This window comes from Lithobates pipiens, unplaced genomic scaffold, assembly GCF_037356315.1.
Source record: "Lithobates pipiens isolate NorthernLeopardFrog02 unplaced genomic scaffold, aLitPip1_a1.2 Scaffold_8, whole genome shotgun sequence".
Lineage (NCBI taxonomy): Eukaryota > Metazoa > Chordata > Amphibia > Anura > Ranidae > Lithobates > Lithobates pipiens.
In genome coordinates this window covers 14,715,370-14,743,057 of record NW_027507903.1, presented here as the reverse complement: position 1 = coordinate 14,743,057, position 27,688 = coordinate 14,715,370, and the positions used below count along the sequence as shown (strand labels likewise).

General features: G+C 47.2%; 1 protein-coding gene across 2 annotated transcripts in view; it reads right to left on the bottom strand.

Annotated features, from left to right (window-relative positions):
* Positions 1-27,688, bottom strand: part of PCSK6 (proprotein convertase subtilisin/kexin type 6) — a 357,311-nt gene that overhangs the window by 54,396 nt on the left and 275,227 nt on the right. For both annotated transcript variants that reach the window (XM_077473028.1, XM_077473027.1), the window contains exons 14-17: positions 10,548-10,724; positions 9,520-9,622; positions 5,082-5,278; positions 455-542 (exon numbers count right to left, since the gene is read on the bottom strand). In XM_077473028.1, coding sequence (XP_077329154.1) covers positions 455-542; positions 5,082-5,278; positions 9,520-9,622; positions 10,548-10,724 — 565 coding nt within the window. The remainder of the gene's footprint in view (positions 1-454; positions 543-5,081; positions 5,279-9,519; positions 9,623-10,547; positions 10,725-27,688) is intronic.

Sequence of the window (27,688 nt, the reverse complement as noted above, 5' to 3'; positions counted from 1 at the left end):
TCATGAGATTCAGGACCCCTCCTGCCTATGCCCGCTGTGAGAAAGATAGCAGCGGCTGGGTGGGAGACCAGATAGAGAGAACACCTAGCTGCTGTGCCTCTGCCCTGGTAGGACCGTGCAGGAGAGGCTGAATAATGAAAGGGGGACTGTGATGTAAGAGGAGCGGAGGCTAGGACTGCAAGGGGCACGATGTGTATAGGGGGAGCCGTGATGTGTAAAGGGGGAGCCGTGATGTGTAAAGGGACAATGATATACAGGGGGCTGTGATGTGTTATAACGTAAACATTAGATTTAGACCTCTGCAAGCCCCCATTTCTCTAGTCTTGAGTGATGGATATTAGCTAGACTTTAGACGGTCAAATTCTATAAAGCCAATGGTCATGTCAAGCAGCGGAAAGAACTGCTTAGGGTCTTTATTGTTATAGTGCAATGGTATGTACTCTGTAAAGATTACCTGAAGCCTTCTCTGCAGACAACACACTTATCAGGATACCCGAGACATTTCTTGCAATTCTGGTGACATTTGAGACATCGTCTGAGACCTTAACGAATACAAAACTGTTTAGAACAGAATAAACTCATTATCCAAGTACAGTCAGTCTAAAGAAGATGAAATATTATATATATATATATATATATATATCTACAAAAGGTGGGGGGGGGGGGGGGGGCAACCAATTACAAGGAATAAGGAAGATAAAAGTAGTGTCCTGGGCAAATTGGCTTTCAACTTTTCTACGCTTTGACCCGATCCTCAACACATTCCTCCTCAAAAATGCTGCAGTGCCTTTTAAACCCCATCTTTCACATGTGAATATGGACAGAACTGGTTGCGGGCGTCATGGACATTGGTCTCCAAGTCTTTCCTGCAGTTTGCACTGTCCACTTACCAAGTAGGGACAGTTGTATCGGGGGTGCGCGATGTGCAGGGGCTGCGCCACCTACAGAGCGCAGGGGGCGCGCCACCTACAGAGCGCAGGGGGCGCGCCACCTACAGAGCGCAGGGGGCGCGCCACCTACAGAGCGCAGGGGGCGCGCCACCTACAGAGCGCAGGGGGCGCGCCACCTACAGAGCGCAGGGGGCGCGCCACCTACAGAGCGCAGGGGGCGCGCCACCTACAGAGCGCAGGGGGCGCGCCACCTACAGAGCGCAGGGGGCGCGCCACCTACAGAGCGCAGGGGGCGCGCCACCTACAGAGCGCAGGGGCGCGCCACCTACAGAGCGCAGGGGCGCGCCACCTACAGAGCGCAGGGGCTCAGGGGGCGCGCCACCTACAGAGCGCAGGGGCTCAGGGGGCGCGCCACCTACAGAGCGCAGGGGCTCAGGGGGCGCGCCACCTACAGAGCGCAGGGGCGCTCTACCTGCAGAGTGCAGGGTTTAGCTTTACAATAAAATTGCCATCAGGTTTTGAATTACAGTATGTGTGTAAGTTTTTTTTTTCTTTTGCCATCCCCATGATGCCCATATGAAAAAAAATTTAAGGAAATTGCACTCACCACTGGGACAGGAAAGCAGACTGCACCAAAATACAGTCAGACATTAAAACCCTTCCTCAATACACTAAATGTGTAGGGGTTTAATCTCCCTTATGGGGTCACAGGCAGAAAATTAAAACCTGACAGAAGCTCCAACTCTTCCATTCTCTATACCAGTGGTCATCAACCCTGTCCTCAGGGCCCACTAACAGGCCAGGTTTGCAAGATAACTGAAATACATCACAGGTGATATCATTTGCTGCTCAGTGATTGCCGTATTCTAGTCTGCATCTCCCTAAGGTAATACATAAAACCTGGCCTGTTAGTGGGCCCTGAGGACAGGGTTGATGACCACTGCTCTATACAATACATTTTTGCTGGCGTTGGACTAATGCCCTATCCACCCTGCCCTGGCATCCCTTTAAGTGGGCACATACATCTAGGAAGGTCTGCCTAATCAACACACTGATTGGCTGTCACTGCATCGGGAACCAGTCCTGCCACTGAGAAGGCTTTTGACCAGCTCAGTTTGTGCTAGGAGTGTGCAGAGAGTGCACTATTAGCACAGAAATCTCTGCCGCCCATGAACTCATGTGTGATGCGTCAGACTTAAAGCCAGGGCTTTTCTTCTGAGGGAACGTCCCGGAACAGCATTCTGGCACCTCCGCCAGAGACCGTGTGGGGGGCACTGGGGGGGGGGGGGGGCAAAGCCTGCTGTCATGTTAGAGTGTTCATACAGGGGAGTGGGCGAGCAGGAGACAGGCTGCAGCTGGAGTTCAGCTCTGAGAGAGCAGAGATTCGAAGCTTGTTTTGGCACAGCTGTGCCAGTGAAATCACCATCGGTGTAGTAGAGGTGCAGTGAAGATCGAACGCATGTCTCCATGGAGACAAGTTTTTAGTCTTAAATTTTTAGGTAAATGAATAGGCCACTTTTCTGGATATGGGCATGTTTTAAATCATCTGGAAGTGCCTCTGTGCTTACTTTGTTAACTACTGGATATTTCTAATGTTGTTTCTAATGTTCTTTTATTACATTGCTTTTTGTTAAAAAAAAAAAAAAAGCCAAAAAATATTCTTGAAGAGCCCCCTAGCTTATACTTGGTTACCTGTTCTCTAAAGGGGGCAGTGCTAGGTATGTAGAGGTGGAGACAAGAGGCGGTTCTAGGGTTGGTTCGAGGGCTTTCACACTGAAGCGGTGCGCTGGCAGGATGGTAAAAAAAGTCCTACTAGCAGCATCTTTTGAGCGGTGTATACTATATTTTTTATTTATACTATATATATTCATCGCTCCCGCCCATTGAAATCAATGGAGCAGTGCGGCTAACCGCCGGCATAGCGTTGCTACAGCAGCTCTTTGCGGTGGTTTTAAGACTTTCTCAACTGCTAACGAGGTAAAAGCTCCCCGCTAGCGGCCAAATAGCACCACAAAATTGGCGGTAAAGCGCCGCTAAAAATAGTGGGGTTTTACCACCGGCGCACCCACCTCCCCAGTGTGAAAGGGGCCTTAGTGCAAAATCAATGAGCCAATTACACAAGATGGACATCTGTGTACAGAACGCCTCCAGGTTTTCATATTGTAACAGTTTACTTTTTTTTTTTGTTCCATTTGCTATACGATTGGGTCCACATGAAAAACTGACAGGCGAACCCAATCCAAACGTCCCTGTGAAAGGAGCCTTACCCTTTAAAGATGGCTGTCAGGCCTTATGCTTTAAGAATTATATTGATTATCCTGAAAATACAAATGTCATCCTCCTTTTTTGACATTGATAATGTTTTCTTATTATTTAGCACGCGTATGTCTGAACCTCCATTATCCCCATGTTAATGCTATATGTCTGGATGTTTTTTGGCCCTTGAGACAAATTTGTTAAAGTGGTTGTAAACCTCGCACATGAATTATGAACAAAGCATATCCCTCTATAGTGTGTACTGGTCTCAATTAAGAGCACTAAGTGACATTTCTGTCTGCTGCTTCGTTCCGCTGCTATCAGCACGAGTCACTTCTGACAAGTTTTCCTGACACCAAGAGAAAGATGGTGACAGGGGAGGGACCTCCAGCACACAGCATGTTGATTGACAGTCTCAGCTCTGTTCCTGTGAGAAGGGGGGTGTGCCTTCCCTCCAATCAGCTCTCAGAGCTCTCCTCACTAAGCTCTGTAGAGTGAGACTTCAGCTCTCCACCCCCTTTTTCCTGAACTCTTAGACACGCTTTATAAATTCTGAACTTTGAATGGATGCAGAGAAGAAAAGACTGCAGATAAACAGGTACAACGTATGTAGAAGGATTTGTTTCCTCTCTGTGTATCACCTGAGGCCAGTCACTTCACTGGGTATATGTTAGGGCCCTTTTACATGGGCAGTCCCATCAGGTCTGCCTATCACTTTTTCTGGTGGACCTGATTGGACCCTCCATTTAACCCTAAGGAGCAGTGGAGGTCAGCGGACACATAATATTCACCATTATCCAATCCTGTCTGCAAAATTCAGATGGATGGTGGGCCCTATTTTCCATCCATCTGGCGGATCGGGAAAAGGACAGGCGGTACTGTTTTCATCTGATCTCCCCATAGAAGAGAGGAGGACTGGGTTGGTCTCTGCTTTGCGGAGTAAGCGGAGCCAGACCTGTCATCCGCCTGCAATAGCAGAGATCATCGAAGCGATGCCCCGTTGAGCAAGCATATCAATGGCGGCCTGTCCGTCCGTCCATAGAGGGCGCACAGGTGCCGCCTCCCCTATCTTATGGGTGTTTTTTTGAAGCACCTAATTAGAGCCAGTCTCTCCAATAGGCTTCAAGAAAGGGTGGCCTCAGAGCTAGGGTTGCCACCTCCCCCCTTTAAAGCCAAACACAAATTACACAGGTTCTGTGGCTGATTAAGGTGGTAATTAAACTCACTTGGTGCCTTATCGGCTTCAGAACCTGTGTAATTCATATGTGTTCTGGTTTAAAGGGATGAGGCGGCAACTCTACTTGGAGCGCAGAGCATTCTGCTCCGAGCCCCCCCCAGTTCTGTGACCATAGCAAATAAATTTTCTCTATCATCACACTAAAGTTACTCCCCACCAATCAAGAGGCAGGTCTGAGAGACCCGTTTCCCATTTGACCAAAGCACCAGGCTATTCTATTGGATGCCTAGAGCTTTGGCGGAAGAGGAGACACACGGTGGAAGAAGCTGGAGGAGCAGACATCGGAGCCACAGCGGCTGCTGCTCGCAGTCCAGGAGAGGACACCACAGCCCACGAGCGGATAAGTGCCAGACCCCCTGCGGGGGGGTTGGGCTATTTTAGTGCCGTGCCAACGGGGGTGCGGTGGTGTTTGTTTGCCGCCCCCCCCCCCCAAAAGGAGAACCCAACAGCCACCACTGAAGCATATCCTGCAAAATGGAGGCACCCATGTGGAAGGGGCCTAAGGGTTTACAAATACAAGGTTTAAGAAAGAAAATACTTTGCGGCATAAATAAAATGTCTTCTATGTGCCAAACAGGTCATTGGTGACACCAGTATTTTCATGTGGAAAACTCATCGCAGCCCATGAAAAGTAATAGCAATGGAAACATTGGGACACAAGATGAGAAGAGTAAGAACAAAGGCTGTCCCATAGTTACTTTCATCGGCGTATGCTCCCACTGCACATGTGGTCGTACAGGAACTGCTCTCCGGCTGAAGGTAGAAGCCTCTCTTACAGGAACTGCACTGGTTCTGACCTCGTCCAAAGCAGGTTTCACACCCTCTATGGCAACGCCTGCACCTTCTGCCAGCCACGTCTGCCATGAACCCCGAAGGACAGGTACTCACGCATTTCCTGCATCGAAACCAAAAACAAAAGATCACCAGTAAAATAAAGAGATACGAGGTGACCATGAAAATACCCAACATTTCACCAGACCTTCATATTGGGTATCGGCATCTGGGTCACATTACTAATATATTCCAGTTATTTGGTTTTAACGATAAATTGTGCCCCATTGGGGATCTTTTTTTTTTTTACTTCTGGTCAAGCAGGCACACCTTATGCCGGCCATAGATGGATTGAACCTCGGCCTGTTCAGCCGGCCAAGTTTCGATCCATCTATGGGCAACCTGACTGTACCCAAGTTGAATCATTGAACGACTTGGGTACAACCAGCATGTTGAATTTTTCTCCTATTTTTTCACTTATATCTGATTATCCCTGGATAACAATTATCCCATGATAGTTTCAGTTTATGACAGGATAACATATCACGTTGCTCTAAAAAGATATGTCTTTATGGAGCAAGTAGCGTATGGGAAACCTCCTTATAGCAGAGAAAAAACACTGGGAAGCATAACCATGAGTCTTTATCCAGATTGTCGGGGGTGGTAAGCTTCCTTTCACAAGATGCAGCTCCTCCAGAAAGACAGAAGAAATCTCAAAATCAAGGAAAAAAAAAAAAAACACACAAAAGGGGAGGGCGCCATCTAAGTGCAGCACTAAACCATTTACTTATGATAAAAACAAACTGGCAACTCACATCATGTACACTTGTGAAGGCATGTAGAAAATAAGAAACCCGGATATCCAGGGAACCCTGTAGAAGAGGCATTCAGTCCAGGGATTGTGGAGCACTGCTGGAGGCCAGGTAGTCATAGGAGAAAACTATGAAAACCTATGCATGCCACACCCCCCTGGACATCCCCTCTACCTCATGCATTGGGTTCCCCTGGTGTCTCCTGCCGACCAGGAAGTGCTCTGAGCTTCCTATGCCTACCCGGCAGTGCTGCACAATCCCTGGAATGCATGATGTCAGATGTCGAGGGGCGTGGCATGCATAGGTTTTCATAGAGATTTCTCCTAGGACGACTACCTGGCCTGCGGCAGTGCTACACAATCCCTGGACTGAATGCCTCTGCTACAGGGCTCTCTGGATATCCCGAGTTCCTAACCTCTCCATGCCTTCACAAACTTACATCATGTGAATTGCCAATTCTTTCATTTTAATCATACCATAAAATTTATTAATGCTGCACTTAGATGGTGCCCTCTGCCGTGTGTGTTTTTATGTCATATCTAAGCCAGGGGTCTCCAAACTAGTAAACAGGCCACAATGTACATTTTATAAATATTTGTGGGCCGAAAAAAAAAAAAAAAAATGCTCCAACAAATAAGTTCACATCAGATTCCCGGGGAGTGGCTTGACACCGTATGGAGTAGGACGCTGTCTCTCTGAGCTCCGGCAGTTGATCCTCTCCACACAATAATCCTGTGACCCATAGCTACCATTCTGACCCCAACTTACCCGGGACGATACCCCGTACTACTTGCAGCATGTCACCATCGAAATCACAGAAAGGTGCGGCGGCAAAACTTGAGCAGTACCGTCGACAAGACAAGGACATGGAGGAAGACGGCGCCCCTGAGAAGGCGGGGGGGGGGGGGGGAGGGGAAATGAACATGAGGAGACACTGACAGACTGCTTGATGCAATCACACTTTGCAGACATTCCCTCACAGCGCAAATTGAGGAGGTAAAGATGGATATTTCCCTTATTAGGCAGGACTTCCAAAAGCTCAGAGACCGAGTAAAGGTGGAGGACACAGTGGAGGACGCCACATCATATTCCTACCATCAGTTCCCCCTGCATCAGGGTCTCCAAAGTCCCTCTTGCATCAGGATCACCATCCTAGCCCCCACCCCCACCTTTCATCAAGGTCTTCATCAGAGTCCACCCCTTACATCGGGGTCTTCATCAGAGTCCACCCCTTACATCGGGGTCTTCATCAGAGTCCACCCCTTACATCGGGGTCTTCATCAGAGTCCACCCCTTACATCGGGGTCTTCATCAGAGTCCACCCCTTACATCGGGGTCTTCATCAGAGTCCACCCCTTACATCGGGGTCTTCATCAGAGTCCACCCCTTACATCGGGGTCCCCATCAGAGTCCACCCCTTACATCGGGGTCCCCATCAGAGTCCACCCCTCACATCGGGGTCCCCATCAGAGTCCACCCCTCACATCGGGGTCCCTATCAGAGTCCACCCCTCACATCGGGGTCCCCATCAGAGTCCACCCCTCACATCGGCGTCCCCATCAGAGTCCACCCCTCACATCGGCGTCCCCATCAGAGTCCACCCCTCACATCAGGGTCCCCATCAGTGTCAACCCCTCACATCGGCGTCCCCATCAGTGTCAACCCCTCACATCGGCGTCCCCATCAGTGTCAACCCCTCACATCAGGGTCCCCATCAGTGTCAACCCCTCACATCAGGGTCCCCATCAGTGTCAACCCCTCACATCAGGGTCCCCATCAGTGTCAACCCCTCACATCAGGGTCCCCATCAGTGTCAACCCCTCACATCAGGGTCCCCATCAGTGTCAACCCCTCACATCAGGGTCCCCATCAGTGTCAACCCCTCACATCAGGGTCCCCATCAGTGTCAACCCCTCACATCAGGGTCCCCATCAGTGTCAACCCCTCACATCAGGGTCCCCATCAGTGTCAACCCCTCACATCAGGGTCCCCATCAGTGTCAACCCCTCACATCAGGGTCCCCATCAGTGTCAACCCCTCACATCAGGGTCCCCATCAGTGTCAACCCCTCACATCAGGGTCCCCATCAGTGTCAACCCCTCACATCAGGGTCCCCATCAGTGTCAACCCCTCACATCAGGGTCCCCATCAGTGTCAACCCCTCACATCAGGGTCCCCATCAGTGTCAACCCCTCACATCAGGGTCCCCATCAGTGTCAACCCCTCACATCAGGGTCCCCATCAGTGTCAACCCCTCACATCAGGGTCCCCATCAGTGTCAACCCCTCACATCAGGGTCCCCATCAGTGTCAACCCCTCACATCAGGGTCCCCATCAGTGTCAACCCCTCACATCAGGGTCCCCATCAGTGTCAACCCCTCACATCAGGGTCCCCATCAGTGTCAACCCCTCACATCAGGGTCCCCATCAGTGTCAACCCCTCACATCAGGGTCCCCATCAGTGTCAACCCCTCACATCAGGGTCCCCATCAGTGTCAACCCCTCACATCAGGGTCCCCATCAGTGTCAACCCCTCACATCAGGGTCCCCATCAGTGTCAACCCCTCACATCAGGGTCCCCATCAGTGTCAACCCCTCACATCAGGGTCCCCATCAGTGTCAACCCCTCACATCAGGGTCCCCATCAGTGTCAACCCCTCACATCAGGGTCCCCATCAGTGTCAACCCCTCACATCAGGGTACCCATCAGTGTCAACCCCTCACATCAGGGTACCCATCAGTGTCAACCCCTCACATCAGGGTACCCATCAGTGTTCACCCCATGCATAACTGGTCCAAATTCTCAGTCTGTGAACGGAGTCTGAGGATATATACCACTAACCCTCATGATGTGCCTGATAAAATCTTGCAGCAGGCCAGATGTGGCCTATAGTTTGGAGACCCCTGCTCTAAGAAATACTGGTCAGCCCTATCCGGTGTCATGGCCTATGGTTTCCTCAGTCACATGGACGTAGTAGTGCTCTTTCTAGCATTAACGGGTTAGTTCACCTTTTCAGAAAAAATTTCATGTTGAACACACCCTTTGTTGACCAATGAGAACCACTCTGATCCACCCCAGCTTACCTAGAGAGGAAGAACAGAATGGTTTTCAAACTTTGGACCATTGTAGTGGGCTGCGTGGATATAGTGAAACCGGGGAAGATGGGGCTATAGGGAAGATGGGGCTATAGGGAAGATGGGGCTATAGGGAAGATGGGGCTATAGGGAAGATGGGGCTATAGGGAACACGGGGCTATAGGGAACACGGGGCTATAGGGAACACGGGGCTATAGGGAACACGGGGCTATAGGGAACACGGGGCTATAGGGAACACGGGGCTATAGGGAACACGGGGCTATAGGGAACACGGGGCTATAGGGAACACGGGGCTATAGGGAACACGGGGCTATAGGGAACACGGGGCTATAGGGAAGATGTAGGGAGTTCCTTTAACTTTTAATTTTTCTGAAAAGGTGAACTAGCCCTTTAATGTTGGCAACAGGGTACTGTCATTTATTTTATTCCAAACAGTACACGGTATACACCAACTTACCTGCCAGACTTGACGCTGCCAAGACTATAGTGAACACAGCTGAGACACTGATCCGCGCCCGCCCCGTCACATCCTCTGTCCCCGCACTCGGTGTGGCACGGACCTTGGAAACACAAATATTTATTTCTAAGTGCAAACCAAAAGGACCGGATGAAGAACATTAGAGTGCGAGACATGCAGTGCTACAATGACTCGGCCACACAGAGACGCAAACAGCATTATTGGCTCATTAAATGAAAACACTGAAACATTTTAATTGGATTAAATTACACCAAGCCCAACACATTTACACTTGGCTATCATATGCAGATTTCAGTTTAACAACATCCAATATCACAGTGGGTAAAAAAAAATAAAAAACTTGTGACATTGCTAATTGAAGTCACATGGAAATGTAACTGGCATGTTTAAAGGGAAGCTGTTCTTGGAGAATATGAATAGAGTTTCCCTGTTGTCCATGGTCTTTCTCTGCAAAACAGTCTGGCATTCAACACATTCTGATTTACTGGCCCAGAACAAGCCTGCACATCGGGAGTCCGGTCTGATTTCACTTGCAACATACTGGCCACTGAACAGGGATCTATAGAGTACTGAAGCCAGGAATGGCCTTGGAATTTCAGAAAAAGGTGTCCTCTACTGACAGCCATCCTCAAACCTAAGACCAAACCCTCAAACTTTAGCAAGTTGATTTGGTATCCCTCGACTTTGAATAAATTGTTGGATGGGGATAAGCTGCAGAAGATCATAGGAAACTGGGAACATGTTACGCAAGGCTAGTAGAGATCAATGCTATAAACCTAACCAATGTCCCCACTACAGGCGGCTGCGGTCCAAGGGATGCAGGTTGGGTACCAGTGGTTTACAGGCTTTGTATGAATTGCTTCAAAAAGTTAACATTCATTTCTACATCCATAAGAGCACCAATATCTACTGACATTATTGTTATCCCTAGAATATGTTGCACAAAAAGATTGCTTATGGTAATAACATGTCATTTCACCCAGGCATGACATACCCTAGACTTGTACCTGAATACTCGTCTTCTTCCTCAAATTCCAGGGGATTCTGGAAGATGCCAGATTTAGAAGGCTCCTGATCAGCTGCAGATAAGTCCAGGGCTTTGGACCTTGAGTGATGGAAACTGATCGCATTGTACGGGTGCTCAGCTGTGCCGTAAAGAATCAGCGTCCATTCTTTTAGCTTCCCTGAAACACAGGTTTATGCAATTAGATATATTTTTCTATGAATTTTCTGCAACATCTGAACCAAGCACAACAAATGGTGACCTTTTAACTGATAAAGCTCTATACGTATCTGCAACATTATGATTTCAAGGTGATGAGTACTCTTCCCGCTGTGGTGATCAGGGATGAGTTGAGGCGTGTTTGGAGTCCAGTCTGAACCTGCTTGAGTTACCCCGCCAGGAAATGGTCACAGTTCACTGCCATTCATAAGTGGCCAAGGCATTCCCCGACCCTCAGCCATTTCTCATGGGCAGTGAACCATGAACGTTTCCTGGTGGGAGAATGCAACTGTGCTCATCCTTCGTAGTAATGTGGTAAGGTTTTGTATGGTACAGTACCAGAAGGGTGGCAACAGAACACAAAACAGTTTTGTAGGATCTCTCACATCAAACCTGTACTCACTAATGTCACCAGATGACTGGTTGGCCCCTTCTAATATCCTCCAGACACTTTCTCCCAGTGATAGATTATATCCTCAGGAAAAAAAACCTCAGTCAGGTTAAGTGTAGCACTGGCTCCTGAAGTGCACGCGCTATATGTTTTGAAATGTAAAATTACACCTAAACTGCAGCTTGGTTTGGGTATAATTGTTCCAAATTTTGAACACAGTATCAGTCTGACTGGACTATAGGGTATTCATCCTGGCCATAGAGGGTACTGTCTCTTCTGGCAGGCATGGAACCACAGTCTGGTTGGGTGCTTTAAGTTTACTTTCTCTCAGAGCCAGCCCAGCGGGAGGGTCACTCTTGCTGTGCTTTCTGGGAGAGGGTACTTAAAATGCGGATGTCACGTGGTTCCTGTCCAGAAGTATGTTCTGACTCCATGGTCCTGGTCCTCCTGACCAGGCCCCAGGAAGGCTATGGCCTGGGGTGCGGATCCACCTGACTGTCTCGGGGCTGGCTAGCCCGAAGCAGGGAAACTAAGGAAAGTATTCGGAGGTGGTCCGGTGCCATCTCCGGTTGTGGAGAGGCCCAGCAACTTCATAGCTATCCAGGAGAGGACTCTTCAGAAGAAGGCCACGCACGGGTTGGCTTCTTAGCAAGAGCCTGGTAGGGCTGAAGTACCTAAGTGAATCCAGTTCCGTGGGTATTGCCGAATTAGCTGAAAGATACTGGTACCACACGAGTGTTCTACAAGTCCTAGTTTCCTACATGTTCTACAACAAAGTCTGTGGCAAAGACTTATTCCTACGTGTTCTACAACAAAGTCTGTGGCAGAGACTTGTTCCTGATTTGAGCACCTTGTTGGCTGCTAGGCCTTGTGAGAGAGGGACTATCCAACTTAAGTGAACATCCAGCTGTGAATGGCTATTCTCTGGATTTAGTCGAAGTAAGCAAGTTCTTTATTATTGACTTTGACACCAAGAGTACCTGAACTTTCTTCCTAACCCTCTGATCCTATATTAAGAGACTGTTCGTTAACTACATTTTTGCAAATAAAAATCCCTTTAAGCGGATCTGTCATTGGTCTCTAGAGTTTCTGGGCCATCTACCATGGGAAACCCCTAGCCTCAAATCGAGGTGAAGAAGGTAACGGTAAGCCCAATTGGACCAGCAGCTCCTTCTGGCTGCAGATGGGCATTGCAGCGGTGAGGCTCCATTGATGGGCAGCGACCCTTATTTTGCTTCGAAGTTCTTTATATAAAATGTAAGTTTTTTTTACAAAATGTACATTTTTTTTCCCTGAAACTTCCCTCTTAAAATTAAGCTGCATGTTATACGTCGAAAAATATGGTAAATAATATTAATGGTGACCCCTTACATAAAGGTGTCGCCACTTATATTTAATTGACACTTTGATTGAGGACCTTACTTTGCACTTATATTTTATAGGGGGGGTCACCATTAATATTTTTTAATTTCATTCACTCGGTTTTCATTTTCACATTGAAGAGGGTTAGTGCTTCACTTGGTTTTTTTCTTGGTCTATTGTCAGTATAATGTGGGAACACATATACCGTAGGTGTTAAGCAACACCCACACACATTTATCACAGACTTGAGTTTGTAAGCACACATAGTAGCGCAAGGGATGCAACACATTTACTGTTGACCATTTTTACCTACAGCTGCTTATAAAAATTCCATTCATTTATTTTTCCCCATACATTTACCCATTTACAACGTATGTTAAATACATCCTCCAGGTCCCATTAAATTTCCTACTGAAGCGAGTCTCCTACATACAACTGGATGCAGAAAAGACCATATTTCCGTCAGTAAGTACATATGATGTGGCTTCGGGCTCTCTGCACAGTGCTTGTAGAAATGAATTGAGATCATGTTGGGGAGGTGAAAGCCCAGAAGGAAGTCTTACTACATAGTTTACATTGATTACAGACCCCCAATGGATTGTACAATATGTCCCTATACCCACCCTTCATCATCATTACCACTTCTAATAGGTACCAGTATGAACACCTAAATAGCTTGGTATATATACGCACACACATACAGTGTGTGTATATAAATAATATATATATTTTACATACACAGCTAGGAATAGGTGAAAGAAGATCATGAAGGTTTTATATCGATTCATATCAAATCTGTAGAGATCTGTAAATTAGCCAGCGAAACTAAAATTTGTGAGATTATTTTATTTCTGTTGCTTTTTGTTCAATGAAAAAACATGAAATCGCAGTAGACTTATAGACGATACATCTGACATCATGCTTTTCCACACAGTACAGCCACGCCTGGCAGGGAACGAGACCTGTTTTTTTTTTTCTCTGCTGCAGGTCAGTAACACTTACATATCTTGTGCCCCCTTACCCATGGCTGCATAGTAAAAGGGAAAAGGTATCAGACGCACCTCTCTGCCCTCTCCTTCCTATCAGCAGTTTTCTTAAAGGGGAAGTCTACCCTAACACTAAAAGCGCTACATCTACAGACACCCACAATATAAGCCTAACCTATCTAGCCCTATAAAAAAAATCAGTATACATACCTTTTTTGAAACCAATCTTGTCCGATCTAAAGCCGGGGGGGGGGTGGAGAAGCTCTGCAGAGGACACAGCAGACAACGGCTGTGAAACGAATGGGAAGTGACACCACCCATAGAGTTACTATGGGGCTTCCGTTGTCGGCTGTGTCCTCTGCACCCGCCTACACAGAGAAGCTGCAGCCGACAGCTTAGCTTGGGATTGGGTCAGAGCGGCTTCAGAAAACGTATGTATACAGATTTCTTCTTTACAGGGCTAGATAGTTTAGTGTTAGATTGTGGAAGCCTGTAGATGCAGGGATTTGAGTGTTAGGGTGTACTTATCCATTAATGCAGGTACTTTTACTTGCTTACATTTGAATACACAGCTGCATCGATGTAAGCCTTAGTCTCCATTCACAATTGTACGACTCCAAAGTTGTGCAACTTTAATGCAATTTTGACGCAACTTTGGATAGGTGCATCTTGTAGGCGACTTTGGTTTTGACCGATGATCATGGACAACTGTTGCTTGTAAAACATTTAGACATGAATTTCATGCAACTTTTGAGGGCAACCTAGAGGCCGCTGTTATGGGTTCCTACTCTGCCCTAACAAACATGGTCTATAGAGGAGTAAAGGCCACTCCGCAAGCAACAACCTCTATGCGAACTACAGTCCAAGTATGGGAACAGGTTCCCGCTGCAGTTGGAACAGCTGACACTATTTCACCTCATACCCAGTTATGGGGCAACCCTAAACTACCACACTTTATATCCATTCCAGCCCCAACATCTGGACTAGAATTGGAATAGTAAAACTGCAGCAGATTATGCCTGCTGGGGTGTTGCTTCCTTTCCTGAAACTGCGGGAGGTATTTCAACTTCCCTCGTGGATGCTGTTCCGCAACTTACAGCCGAAACATGCAACACAAGCGCAATTCTCCAGAGTAATCCCTGTGATGCCACCAGGGCCGTCTTTAAGGCAGGGCAAAAGGGGAAGCTGCCCTGGGCCCTGTCATTGTTGTGGGGCCCAAAGCAGCTGCCTCATATATGCCAATGATCCCAGTTTAAATTCCCTTGTCCCTTGAAGTTTAGTCCTGTGCTGTGTCACGATATCTCAGTGTGAAGTACCGCTACTAATGCTGCCCAGCTCTGCCCTATTGTTGTGTACAGAAGACTCACCTGCAGACCCTGTGTTTACATGTAAATAACCGGCATTCATATGTAAATATCCGCAGCATTACTAAGTAAATAGCTGTGGCCGGCAGCATTGATATGTAAATAAAGGTGGCATTCATATGTGTATCATGCTCCCCTGTAGTGAGGAGATGTGCTGTAACCTCTAGCAACCAACCAGTGAGCAGTATTACTGTACAGTAATCTCTACAGTAATTCTAAACCAATTAACAAGCAGAAATCATTTGCTGTAACCTCTAGCAACGAATCAGTGAACCATAATTTGTGCTGTAACCTCTAGCAACCAGTCATTAAGCAGTAATGATATGCTGTAACCACTGGAAACCAATCGCAATTGCTGCCTGATCCGATACAGTAAACTGATTTTAAGTCTAGCTGCTATTTATTGTATGTCTCAGAGCAGGTGGAGAGTCAAATTGCATGGGGGTGGGGGGCCCAAGAAATTTTTTGCCCGGGGTCCAATCAATATTAAAGACGGCTCTGGATGCCACATGTAGTGGAAAGATACCTTACCTCTCTACATCTCCGCCTCACGTACGGAGACTCAGATGGGGAATCTCTCCCATTTCGCTCCTGGAAGGCAGATATACCCTCCTTGTCAGAGGAAGACTGGGACCTAGCATTACAACAATATATATCCACTGTGATTTCTGCTAAGGACCGGTTCATCCAATTAAAATTCATACATAGGGCCTGTAACATCCCCCAAAGGCTGCCTCAAATTTATCCCACACAATCATTGACATGTCTTAAGTGCCAACAGGCGGTTGGAACATACTTTCATGTCCTCTGAGACTGTCCGGCCATTCAGGATTTCTGGAGGAAGGTGGTCTCTGATTTCAATAAAGCTACCAACCTCTCAGTGTCAATGGAACCCAAAGTGCTTCTTTTAGGCATTACAGACGCCGTGACATTCCACACATACAAAACTCTTGTTGTGTTATCTGTGTTTCTATGCCAAAAAGGTACGCCTACAGCAATGGAAATTGGTCACTCCCCCTAACAGCTGCCCAGTGGCACATGCTGGTGCCCTCTGTGCCACCCCTGTACAAACTTACATACATGGGCCCGCAAGTGTCCCCAGAAATTTGAAAAGGTATGGAAGTCATGGGTCGTTGCCAGGTCACTAAATACATAGATCCGGGCTCACTGATATTGCTCACTGACATTCCGGTGGAGCCACATCCTGGGAATAAGCTTGATTTCTCTTGATTTTTTTTTTCTTCTTTAGAACATGTTATGCTGATCACGCTTGCTCAGAGTGGGCCCTTGACAACCCCAATCCTTTAAAAAAAAAAAAAACAAAAAAAAAAAACTCTCTCCCCTTCCATTCTTCCCCACCATCATGCTTTGTCCTTTCCCATCAATTAGACCTTGCCCCCGAGGATGCAGGAGACTAATTGGTACTCGAACTAGGTGCGTCAAAAGCACCTTTAGGATCCCTATGGAACCCCTTTTTCTTTTTTGGACCGCAACATAATTCGTATTAACGCTATTAGAAGTTATCTCACCCTATTAACTCACTGTAGACCTCTTAATGTCCAGCCATACACCATTCTATGTATTTACTTCTGCTATCTCAATGTTTCATTACTGTATGTTCAAGTTGTATTAATGCCTTGTCCACTAATAAAATTTTTTTTTTTTTTTTTTTTTTTTTTTTTAGCAGAAAAGGCTGTAGTATAACCCTCGGAACATTCCTATCTGTGGTGACTGTGTGTTATTCTAAAATCACAGTCATTCAGTGGCGGCTGGTGAGGTTTTTTTTTTATGGGGGGGGGGCAGCAAACAACCACCACTGACCCCTCGTGGCACCTAACCAGCACAACCCTGAACCCCTCTGCGGTATTTAACCAGCACCCCTCCCCTGGGCCTGCTCGCTGTCTGCCTGGCACTTACTCTATCTTGGTGGCGGGTCAGGCAGCGGGTGACAGCAGTGAGCTGAGGTTCAGGTGGTGGCTACTGCGTCCTCCATGCTTCCGCCATGCACCTCTTTCCTGCTGCTAGGTGTTCAATAGGATCGCCTGTCCTTTCAATCAGGTGATGGGTTTCAGACCTGCTTCCTGATTGGCCGGGAGGAGGATTAGTGCAGTGATGACAAATATTCGTTCGTTATCGTCACACAACTGGGTGGGCTTCAAGCCCAACGCTCTGCGCCCAGAGCCCAACCTGTTTTGAAACATATTAGAGCCACTGGCTCTAATCATGTGCTTCAAAAACACCCCCCCCCCCCACTAAATTGGTATCGACGGGCTGGCGTCCCTGCATGTGGATCAGGGGTCCGGACTAATGGATAGAGGGGGCGGTGCCTATGCGCCCTCTATGGACAGGCCGCCACTGGCGTCATAGGGTTGATAGGCCCAAAAGCTATCTAGTGGCAATTTAAAAGGGTAAATTGCGTAGTTAAAAGTAGTATGGGAATGTTTTTTTATTTTATTTTTTGCTAATCATACTTACCTAGGTGGATGGAGCATTGGTACGATGCTGCATCTGTACCTCGCCAGCTCTAGGTTGAGAACCAATGGCATTTGATCGCTCGGTTCTCAGAGTTCCGTGAGCAGAGAGCTGGTGACTGTCAATGCTCACTAGAGCGCTGGGCCGTGGAGGGGGCGGGGAAAGGGAGCGACTGGCTCATGCTCTCAGCGGCTTGCTGAGAGGCTAAGCAAGGTGACAGTCCAGGCATGTGGGCAGATCCCGACCATATGGTGGCGATATTTCCTGAGCCTGGACCAGCACTTTGATGTCAGCCGACAGCGGGCTTTAGCCTGCTGCCTGTTAAAAACGTGTCACTAATGAACTGCTCTCCTGTGATCCACAGGATAAGTACAGCCAAATGAGCTTTGTCTGTACTTCTATTTGAACTTTAACCCAGTGACACCATGTCCATTGCACTGCTATGGTCCCTGCTTCTTGTCTTGATGGCAAGTAGACCATAGTGTAGAGCAGCAGAGATTGAGGGGACCGGTAAGTAAATCATCTTTGACATTGTTCCCTAGCTTTTTTTTTTTGAAAAATTCTGTTTATTATTTTTATGTTCCCTAGCCTTAAAGGAGCAGTTTAACCTTTGCAGTTCGGATAAATAGGAGAATATCATTTTCCTGGAGTTGGGCTTTCATTTGAGCTCTGTGACACAAATGGTTAATATGAAGATGGCGATCATAAGTGCGTGAAACTGCTCTGTACAGAATGAGTCATCTGTCGTTTGGTAGCGAAGTTGTTTTGAAGCATATAGAGCCAGATGACAGTCCCAGAAGATGAAATAAAAGGGTATTGGTGCCAGCGGAGTGACAGTGGTGCCACTGACACGAGGCTCAGACTGGAGGAACGACCTCTAATTTGGAGAAGAAGACATTACATTCATATGGATTTTTATGAAAATTCCTTGTGTCAACATGTTTTCGGGAGGGACAGATTTATACTTGGAAGAGAAATGAAAAAAAAAAAAAATGCACGAAGAGGAACAGAAAAACAGGACGAGAACCTTACATGACCAGGTAGGCCTGGGACCACCCATGGAGTTGAAAGGCAACGTGAACAAATTACTGATACATTACATGTAAATCCATCAGCCTTTAGACTGACCTCCTACAGACACAATCCGATATCATTCATTATACGGCCCAGCTAGAAGCAATTCCACTGGCTGCTCAGAACAGATTCATGCCATGCTAATTCTTTTCTAAAAACGGCCAAGAACATTATTATATATGGTAGGCTTGGTAGATGTGCATGAGAGAGCTTGAAATCTCCCTAGTAGACATAGCAATTAATTCTTCACTACTCTATCCAAATCTTAAATAAAAAGCTTTGACTTTCAGCTCAAGCACAGCATATACCAGAATGGCCTGCCAGTCATCTTCCAAAGTTTGGACATTAATTTTAATATAAGCACGTCCTGCTAACTACCAATGCCAAGCAATAAGGCCATTTAAGGTTTTATGATGATAATTTAGCGTGGGTTGGAGTTGAGGAGTCCCAAAGGACATGGCGCCAGCACAAGGCTCTACAGATGGAACTTAAAGTGGAAGTTTAGGCAAAACCCAAGTCTAAACCTATGCACCACCCCATTCTAAGGCAATTCAAGCCAACGCTGTAAAGAAAGGATCTGTACACTTACCTATTTTGAAGCCACTTGTGTACAGGAAAGATTGCCAACAGCAGCTGGAAATGCCTAGGGGATGTCACCCATAGACTTACCATAAGGCAGTGTTGGGTGCTCCTCCTCTACACAGAAGCAGACACTGACAGCGGATCCTGGGACCAGACTAGCTTCAGAATAGGCAAGTATACAGACTTTTTTTTATTACAAGGTCATATAGGATAGCCTTAGAATAGGGGTGGGAGTGGGTTTAGCCTTAGTTAGGTATTGCTTGATCTTTCACTTTCAGTTCAGAACATTTTCTGTGCTAAGGCCCTACTGGCTTGGGTGGTTAGCTTCTCTACCAGCCAGTGGAGGAGTTTCTTCCCAATGCACACTGTGTGCAGTTAGCAGCAGCCATCTTTGCATGTATCTACTTATCTTAGCCCTTGTACACACGGTCGGAAATTCCAACGGAAAAGGTCAGATCGGACCATGTTGTCGGATAATCCGACCGTGTGTGGGTTACATCTGACTGTCGGAATGTCCGGCCAACAAAGTTTGAGAGCTGGATATAAAATTTTCCGACAACATGATCCGATCGGACCTTGTCAAATCGTTTGTAGGGAATTCCGATCGGACAGCGTGCCATGCATGCTCACATCAAAATATCGAGACCAAAGCTATTGGCTACTAGCCGCAACGTAGTCCCGTCGCAACGAATGAATGTCATCACGTTCCGAATTACTTTGTCTGACCGTGTGTATGCAACACCAGTTTCAGACAAAATCCGTCGGAAAAAATCAGATGGATTTTGTTGTCGGAATGGCCGACCGTGTGTACAAGGGCTTACTGGTTACATGAAATTGGGGACTCTGGCTGACCATGGACACAGGCAGTCTGCACTCAGGGATAGCGTTTCTGGCTACATACAAATTGGGCACAGCTATTGTCCGGTTTGTATGCAGCTATAGCCCAGAGCGTTGCTGTGTCCAGAGGAGGTGTGTAGCTGTTTAGCTTTTGGGCCAAGCTGGCCAAACAAACCATTTCCTTCACCAACACATGTCTTGCTGTGAGCATGAGGTCACCCGTCTGTCTCTCCACCCTTAGCCAATCAGAGGAAGCCTTGCATTCATTCATAAAAAAATACAAGGCTTCCTATAAGAGTTGGGCAAATAGTTTGAGCTGAGAATACGTTCAGCCTGAACATAGCCTTTTTGGGGGTGCTTGCCCGCCGAGCGCCCCACAAAGTTTTGCCCAATCAGCGCACAGTAATTAGCTGATTAAGGAGTGGGCTGGGAAGCTGGGCGCTGTGTCAACAATGGATGAGTCGTCAGTTGTCAACGGGCTTCCCTGCTGACAGCTGAATGAAAAAACAAAACAGATCACCCCCATGTTGAGGGCATGTGGCCTGGTACGGTTCAGAAGGGGGTGAGGGGGTGGGGCACTCACCTGCCCCCCCTTTCCTGACCTACCTGTGTGCTCGGATAAGGGTCTGGTATGAATTTTGGGGGGCGCGCATAAAAAAAAAAGGCTTGGGGTTTCCCTTAAAATCCATATCAGACCCCGAAGGGACTGGTATGGGGGGGGGGGGGGGGGAGAACCCCCAAAGCATTTTTTTTTTTTTTTTACATTTTTGTATTGCTGGAAATGGTAAAAAAAAATAATTTCTTTATAAATGTCAGTTTTGCAGCAGCAGGTTCTATACACAGTACAGATGGGCCACTTCACAAGCAGACTAAAGGGACTACCAGGCACTATATTTAAAGGAATTTTTCATTTTTATTGTTTCACTTTAAGCATCATTAAAAATTACTGCTCCTATAGAAACAATCTTTAAAAACTTTTTAGCATTCATACATGACCCTCCCCCCCCCCCCCCGGGCAGTACCCGGACCTCCATACCCTTTTTGTGACCAATAACTTGAACATATAAGCCTTCAAAATTGGCACTTTTTCATTTAGATTTTTCCAATTTGGGTCCCATAGATTCCAACGGGAGCTTGGGTCCGAACGTTTGTGAAGTTCAAGTGTTTTAGCGTGAACCAAATGGGAGGGGGGGGGGTGGGTGGCAAGTGTTTGGTCCAGATCTACTTCCTATAAATGGCTGAGAAGCACTCAGCCAAACTATTTTGTTCCCGCTATGCAGTAAGGTGAAAAGCCTTCTGCATGCAGCTTACCCCGCAGCCTCCCTGAATACATACCTTATCTCCATTTTGATCCAGTGATGCGCAAGAGAGCCGAGGCAGTCTCTGCTCTCTTGCTCCTCACTGGCTCAGATACAGCAGCAGGAGTCATTGGCTCCCACTGCTGTCAGTCAGAGAAAGTAATAAGGAGCAGGGCCAACCCCTGTTCTGTGTGTCTTATGGACACAGAGCAGGGCTTGGGAGCAAGCACCCACAAGTGCCCCCATGGCAACTTGGTTTGCAATGGGCGTATTGGCCAGGGGGCATGTGGAGCCCAGAGCACTGGCAGGGGGGGACCTTAGAAGAGGAGGATCGGGGTCACTCTGTGCAAAACCATTACACAGAGCAGGTAAGTATAACATGTTTATCTTAATTTGTTTTCAAAACAAGCTTTAAAAATTACCACTGGTTATTTTGACATAAAAAAAAACTGGTTATGGCAGCAGCTTAGCTGACTTGATTGGTTCGTTGTTTTCTGGGATCAATATCCTTACAGTATCGCTGGGTCGGCTGAAAGAATCTGGTACTGTATGGTAGTTCTTCCTAAAATCTCTCAAGAATCTCTAAGGTCAGTTAACAAGTCTGTGGCAGAGACTTTGTTGTGCATCCACTCTAAAGAACCAAGTTTCATTAACAAGTCTGTGGCAGAGACTTTGGCATATCATCGGCTGCTAGGTGAAGTGAGAGGGGCCTATCCGGTGACTGCTGGATCCAGTCTGTGGAGCAGTTTGTCCTCTGGATCTGATACCTCTAACCCCCAATTACCAGCTGCCTGAACTCCCCCTTATCCTCCAACCCTCTATTGAAGCACTGTGTCTTTCTTTGGTGTTACCCCTAAATAAATCGTCAATATATCTTCATTTGGGCTACCTTTGGGCTAAGATGAAGAGGCGAGCAGAAGAGGTAACGGTAGGCCCAAATAAAACCAGAAGCTCCTTCGGGGGTTAGTGCTACATATAGATAAAAAAAAAAAAAAAAATTGCTGTGATAGTGTTCAGGTTTGACTTGAAGAAAAGGTGACAACCCTACTTAGAAGGCAATTAAAGGGTTATGCCTTTTTCAACAAGAAAGCAGTTTTCCTTTAATCCCGTCTTCAACAGCATTGAATTTCCCACCTCGGCACGGCAACGATGACTCAGTGGCTTCAGAAGGAGCCGTGATTCCTATATCAGAGCTTCTACTCGAAAAAGCCCCGTCTCCCCTGGGATTGCTGTTTGTCACACCATATCATGAAGATTGATCGGCTGGCAGCAGTATTACAATGGGAATGGAGCTGTAGCTGAACGGCCTCGACTATCTGTATTTCTGAAACATTGCATGTTAAAGCCAAACTCTGGGATTCTTGAAAAATCTACCCTTTCATTGCAAGGGTTAAATGCTTGTTGAAGTGGTTGTAAACCCTCCTGCGTCACTTTGACCTACAGGCAAGCCTAGAATAAGGCTTACCTATAGGCAGAGGCGTCGCTAGGGGGTGGCTATTGGAGCTATAGCTCCAAACCTGGGGCCCATAGACCAGAGTCTCTCTCTGGGTCAAGCGGTGCCATCAGCGGCGGATGTGGGCACCGTGCAGATAACATCTTGGCCATTTTACTTTGTTCTGCCACTGCACTGGTTGCTAGAACCGCCCAGGGTCTAGCAACCAGTGATGTCACTTAACCTGAGTGACATAGCAAGAGCCCGAGGCAGTGGCGACGCTGGGGGGTGCATGCGGCACCCTGGGCGACACTTGTGGGTAGCGGCACCGCTAACACAGCCCTCTGCCCTACACTCGGGTGTCGCCGACTTCCCCCTCCTGTTTACATTCACACAGGACGAGGAGGACGAGGACGGACTCACCACTGTGTACAGGATATCTGTCAGTGCTGTTCTGAGGTCTGTACATTATACAGTATGTAGGTGGACATGTGCAGGGGGCTATGGGAGGGAAGACGGGTGCCTATACTGATGGGGGGGGGGTCTGCACTGAAGGGGGTTGTCTATACCGATTGGGGGTCTGCACTAATGTGGGGTCTACGCTGATGGGTGAGGGGTCTGCACTGGGGGGGTCTGCACTGATGGGGGAGGGGTCTGCACTGCGGGGGTGCGCACTGATTGGGGGGTGCCTATACTGATGGGGGATCTGCACTGAGGGGGGGGTGCCTATACTGATGAGGGGTCTGCACTGAGGGGGGGGTGCCTATACTGATGAGGGGTCTGCACTGAGGGGGGGGTGCCTATACTGATGAGGGGTCTGCACCGAGGGGGGTGCCTATACTGATGAGGGGTCTGCACTGAGGGGGGTGCCTATACTGATGAGGGGTCTGCACTGAGGGGGGTGCCTATACTGATGGGGGGGGGGTGTCTATACTAATGGGGGGTCTGCACTGAGGGGAGTCTATACTGATGGGGTCTGCACTGAGGTGGGAGGTCTAATCTGAGGGAGGGGGTGGTCTGTATTGAGGGAGGGTCTGTACTGAGGGGTGGTCTCTACGGATGGAGGTGGTCTGTACCATGCCCGCAGCCTCTGACAACTCCTGTACCATGCCCGCAGCCTCTGCATCACACCTCCACCTATACACATACACACAAACACATTTATATTATATACATGTGTATGCCCGCCAAAGCGTGTGACTGACTTTACTTCGCTGCTAGATCCAGTCCCAGATCTTTAGTAGATCTACAATGCCCCTGGCCTAGGCTATAAGATTGCTAAGACCCCGAAACTGAGCCGCAGCACAGTGGCCAAGACCATACAGAGGTTTAACAGGACAGGTTCCACTCAGAACAGGCCTCGCCATGGTTGACCAAAGAAGTTGAGTGGACGTGCCCAGCGTCATATCCAGAGGTTGTCTTTGGGAAATAGATGTATGATTGCTGCAGAGGTTGAAAGGGTGGAGGGTAAACCTGTCAGTGCTCAGACCATACACCGCATCAAATTGGTCGACATGACTGTTGTCCCAGAAGGAAGCCTCTTCTAAAGATGATGCACAAGAAAGCCCGCAAACAGTTTGCTGAAGACAAGCAGACTAAGGACATGGATTACTGGAACCATGTCCTGTGGTCTGATGAGACCAAGATAAACTTATTTGGTTCAGATGGTGTCAAGCGTGTGTGGTGGCAACTAGGTGAGGAGTACAAAGACAAGTGGGTCTTGCCAACAGTCAAGCATGGTGGTGGGAGTGTCATGGTCTGGGGCTGCATGAGTGCTGCCGGCACTGGGGAGCTACAGTTCATTGAGGGAAGCATGAATACCAACATGTACTGTGACATACTGAAGCAGAGCATGATCCCCTCTCTTCAGAGACTGGGCCACAGGGCAGTATTCCAACATGATAACCACCCCAAACACACCTCCAAGATGATCACTGCCTTGCTAAAGAAGCTGAGGGTAAAGGTGATTGACTTGCCAAGCATGTCTCCAGACCTAAACCTTATTTAGCATCTTTGGGGCATCCTCAAACGGAAGGTGGAGGAGCGCAAGGTCTCCAACCATCTACCAGCTCTGTGATGTCATCATGGAGGAGGGAAAGAGGACTCCAGTGGTGACCTGTGAAGCTCTGGTGAACTCCATGCCCAAGAGGGTTAATGCAGTGCTGGAAAATAATGGTGGTCACACAAAATATTGACACTTTAGGCCCAATTTGGTCATTTTCAAATAGGGGTGTACTCACTTTTGTTGCCAGTGGTTTAGACATTAATGGCTGTGTGTTGAGTTATTTTGAGGGGACAGCAAATTTACACTGTTATACAAGCTGTACACTCACTACTTTACATTGTAGACAAGTGTCATTTCTTCAGTGCTGTCACATGAAAAGATAGAAGAAAATATTTACATAAATGTGAGGGGTGTACTTACTTTTCTGAAATACTGTATATATTTTGCATGGCATCACATGTTAAATAGTTGCATTGCTTCAGTGTGCAGGAGATCAATAAGAATAATTATTTTATTTATAGATCATAAACTGCGAGCATTTACTCCTTTTCTCAAAGCAACTCCACTTGTTATAAAAAAAATAAAATAAAAAAAAAAGCGTCAGGCAACGCTCTCACTTTTAGAAACAGTTCATAAAGTTGTGGGCAGGTTGTGAAATGTCTTTTTGCCTCAATGTTTTGTTTATAGCGCGAGAAGACGACATAATATGAATAAGCTCCATGACTAATGCCGATTTCAGAGTCATGTTCTCACCCATCCCGTCCCGTTCCTCGCACACTGCCAGATGTTCACAAATCGCCGTATGATCTGGGTTCAGCACGTGGGCTGACACTCAACGTCCAATGCAAGTTGGCCTCTGCTTCGCGCCCACCAATGCGTACACAGCTTGTGGTAAGCGGCCCCTCGGGGGCCCAGGCTGTCTAAAACTATTTAGCTGATGTCAAGCTGGGTTCCTCCTCATTAAGTCATGTCAGCTCAGCCTGGACCGGGGAGCGGAGAGGACACGGTGCTAACATCCCAAATCCGATTTCTGATCATCACTCAACTAGATTTATGTCCAAATGGAAAAACAGCTCATATTTAATATCTTACTTTATAGGTTTTATATAACAGAATACTTGGAAGCTTTATGCCAGAGGTCTCCAAACTTTTCAAAGTGTGGTTCACATAGTTTATTTTACAAATATTTGCAGTTCAAAAAAAAAAAAAAAAAGATTTATAAATGGATAAATGCAATTTAAATGAATACTTTTTACTTGGACTTTTTGTTGTTGTAAATCGGCATATGATTCAGAACAGGGAAATAATTAAAACTAAGTAAAGAAATTCCAAATAAACTTCAGACTATCACAGTCCTCCCCTTAAATCACAGCCTACCGTACATGGGGTGCTCCGATCAGAGTCCCCGCTTAGATTAGGATTCCCATCAAAGCCCTCATTACACCAGGGTCCCCACTTGCACACCAGTCTCCACCAGGGTCCCCCACTTGCACACCAGTCTCCACCAGGGTCCCCCACTTGCACACCAGTCTCCACCAGGGTCCCCCACTTGCACACCAGTCTCCACCAGGGTCCCCCACTTGCACACCAGTCTCCACCAGGGTCCCCCACTTGCACACCAGTCTCCACCAGGGTCCCATTACAGAGTACCCCTCAGAAACCTGCTAACATCAGGGTCTCCAGAGTCCCCCTTAAATCAGGGTCCCCATCTTAGTTCCCTTTACATTACAGTCTCACCTTTTGGCAAGGTCCACATTAGAGCACCTTCTTAGATCCGGGTCCCCAAAGTCATCAGGATGCCCCCTTACATCAGGGTACCCATCAAGAGACTATCAGAGCCCCTCTATATATTAGAGTCTCAATTAGGCTCCCCCTTACAACAGAGAACCCATCAGGAGTATCAGGGCTCCCCTTACTCTAGCGTCTCAATCAAAGTCCCCACTTACATACAAGTCTCCATCAGAGCCCCCTCATATCAAAGCACCCATCAGAAATATAACAAAGGCCCCCCAGAGTTCCCACTTACATCAGTTCCCTTAAGATCAGATTATGCCCTTCAGGCAGGGTACCCATCAGAGTGCCCCCTTAGATAAGGGTCCCCATTAAAGTCCCTCCCTACATCAAGGTCTCTATCAGGGTCCCCATCTAAGTCCCCCTTACTCCAGTGCCATCCATACGCTGCACATAGAGGACTGCTTTGCCGTTTGTAATTTGTGGTTGCACTACAGCTTCCAGTTTTCTTTTTGGGCTTACTTCCTGGGAATGGGACAAGGCAACCCTGGGTGCAAGCCATATATATGCTAATTCAGCTTGACACACACATGAAGGTGGACTTGAAACATCCAGCTAGCCATTGTTTGTTCCAATTAATGTCTCACATAGAAACAAAAACCCCCCTTGCCATATAATCCGTCTAACTGGTCTGGAAGTAATTTGCAGGTCATCCTGTACTTGGTTGACATCTCGATAGTATTTGAAGCACTCTTCAGACATACTTATATTTTTCTAAATGGCAGGCATTTTGATCCTCGAACTTACACCTCACTAGATTGCTATATCATCAAGTTTGTTCACCCCTGATGAAGGTTCTGAATTATCAGCAACTGGAAACGCGTCGGGTGTGGGTGATATAGGACAAGCATTGTTTTAATCATATTTTGTTCTGTATATATGTTTGTTTATTAATATACCAGGAGGACATTGTTTAGCCCATTTGCACTTCCTGGTAATATTATGTACATTGTGTAATTTATGAATAAAAATTGTATATTATTGTGTCCATTTGTGTCCGGAGTTGATGGTCATTTAAAATCCCACCCACCCAGGGGGGAAGCCTTTTTTTGATCCCTTATTTCAGGGGTTCCCATCAGAGCCCCCCTTTGCATCACGGTACCCATCAAGAGTCTTCATCAGGCCACCCCTCAGTCTCAATCAGGGTCCCTAATTACCGAGTACCCCTTACATGAGGGTCCTCAAAGTCCCTCTTTCTGTTCTGTTGTAGTGTACTCCAGTAACCCCTATGAGACGCGTTGTCTTGGCAAGCTTGTATGACAAAGTTCAGTTAAGGAGGAAATTATATTTGACATGACAAACTGAAAATCTAGATGGAAAAGACAGAGGCTT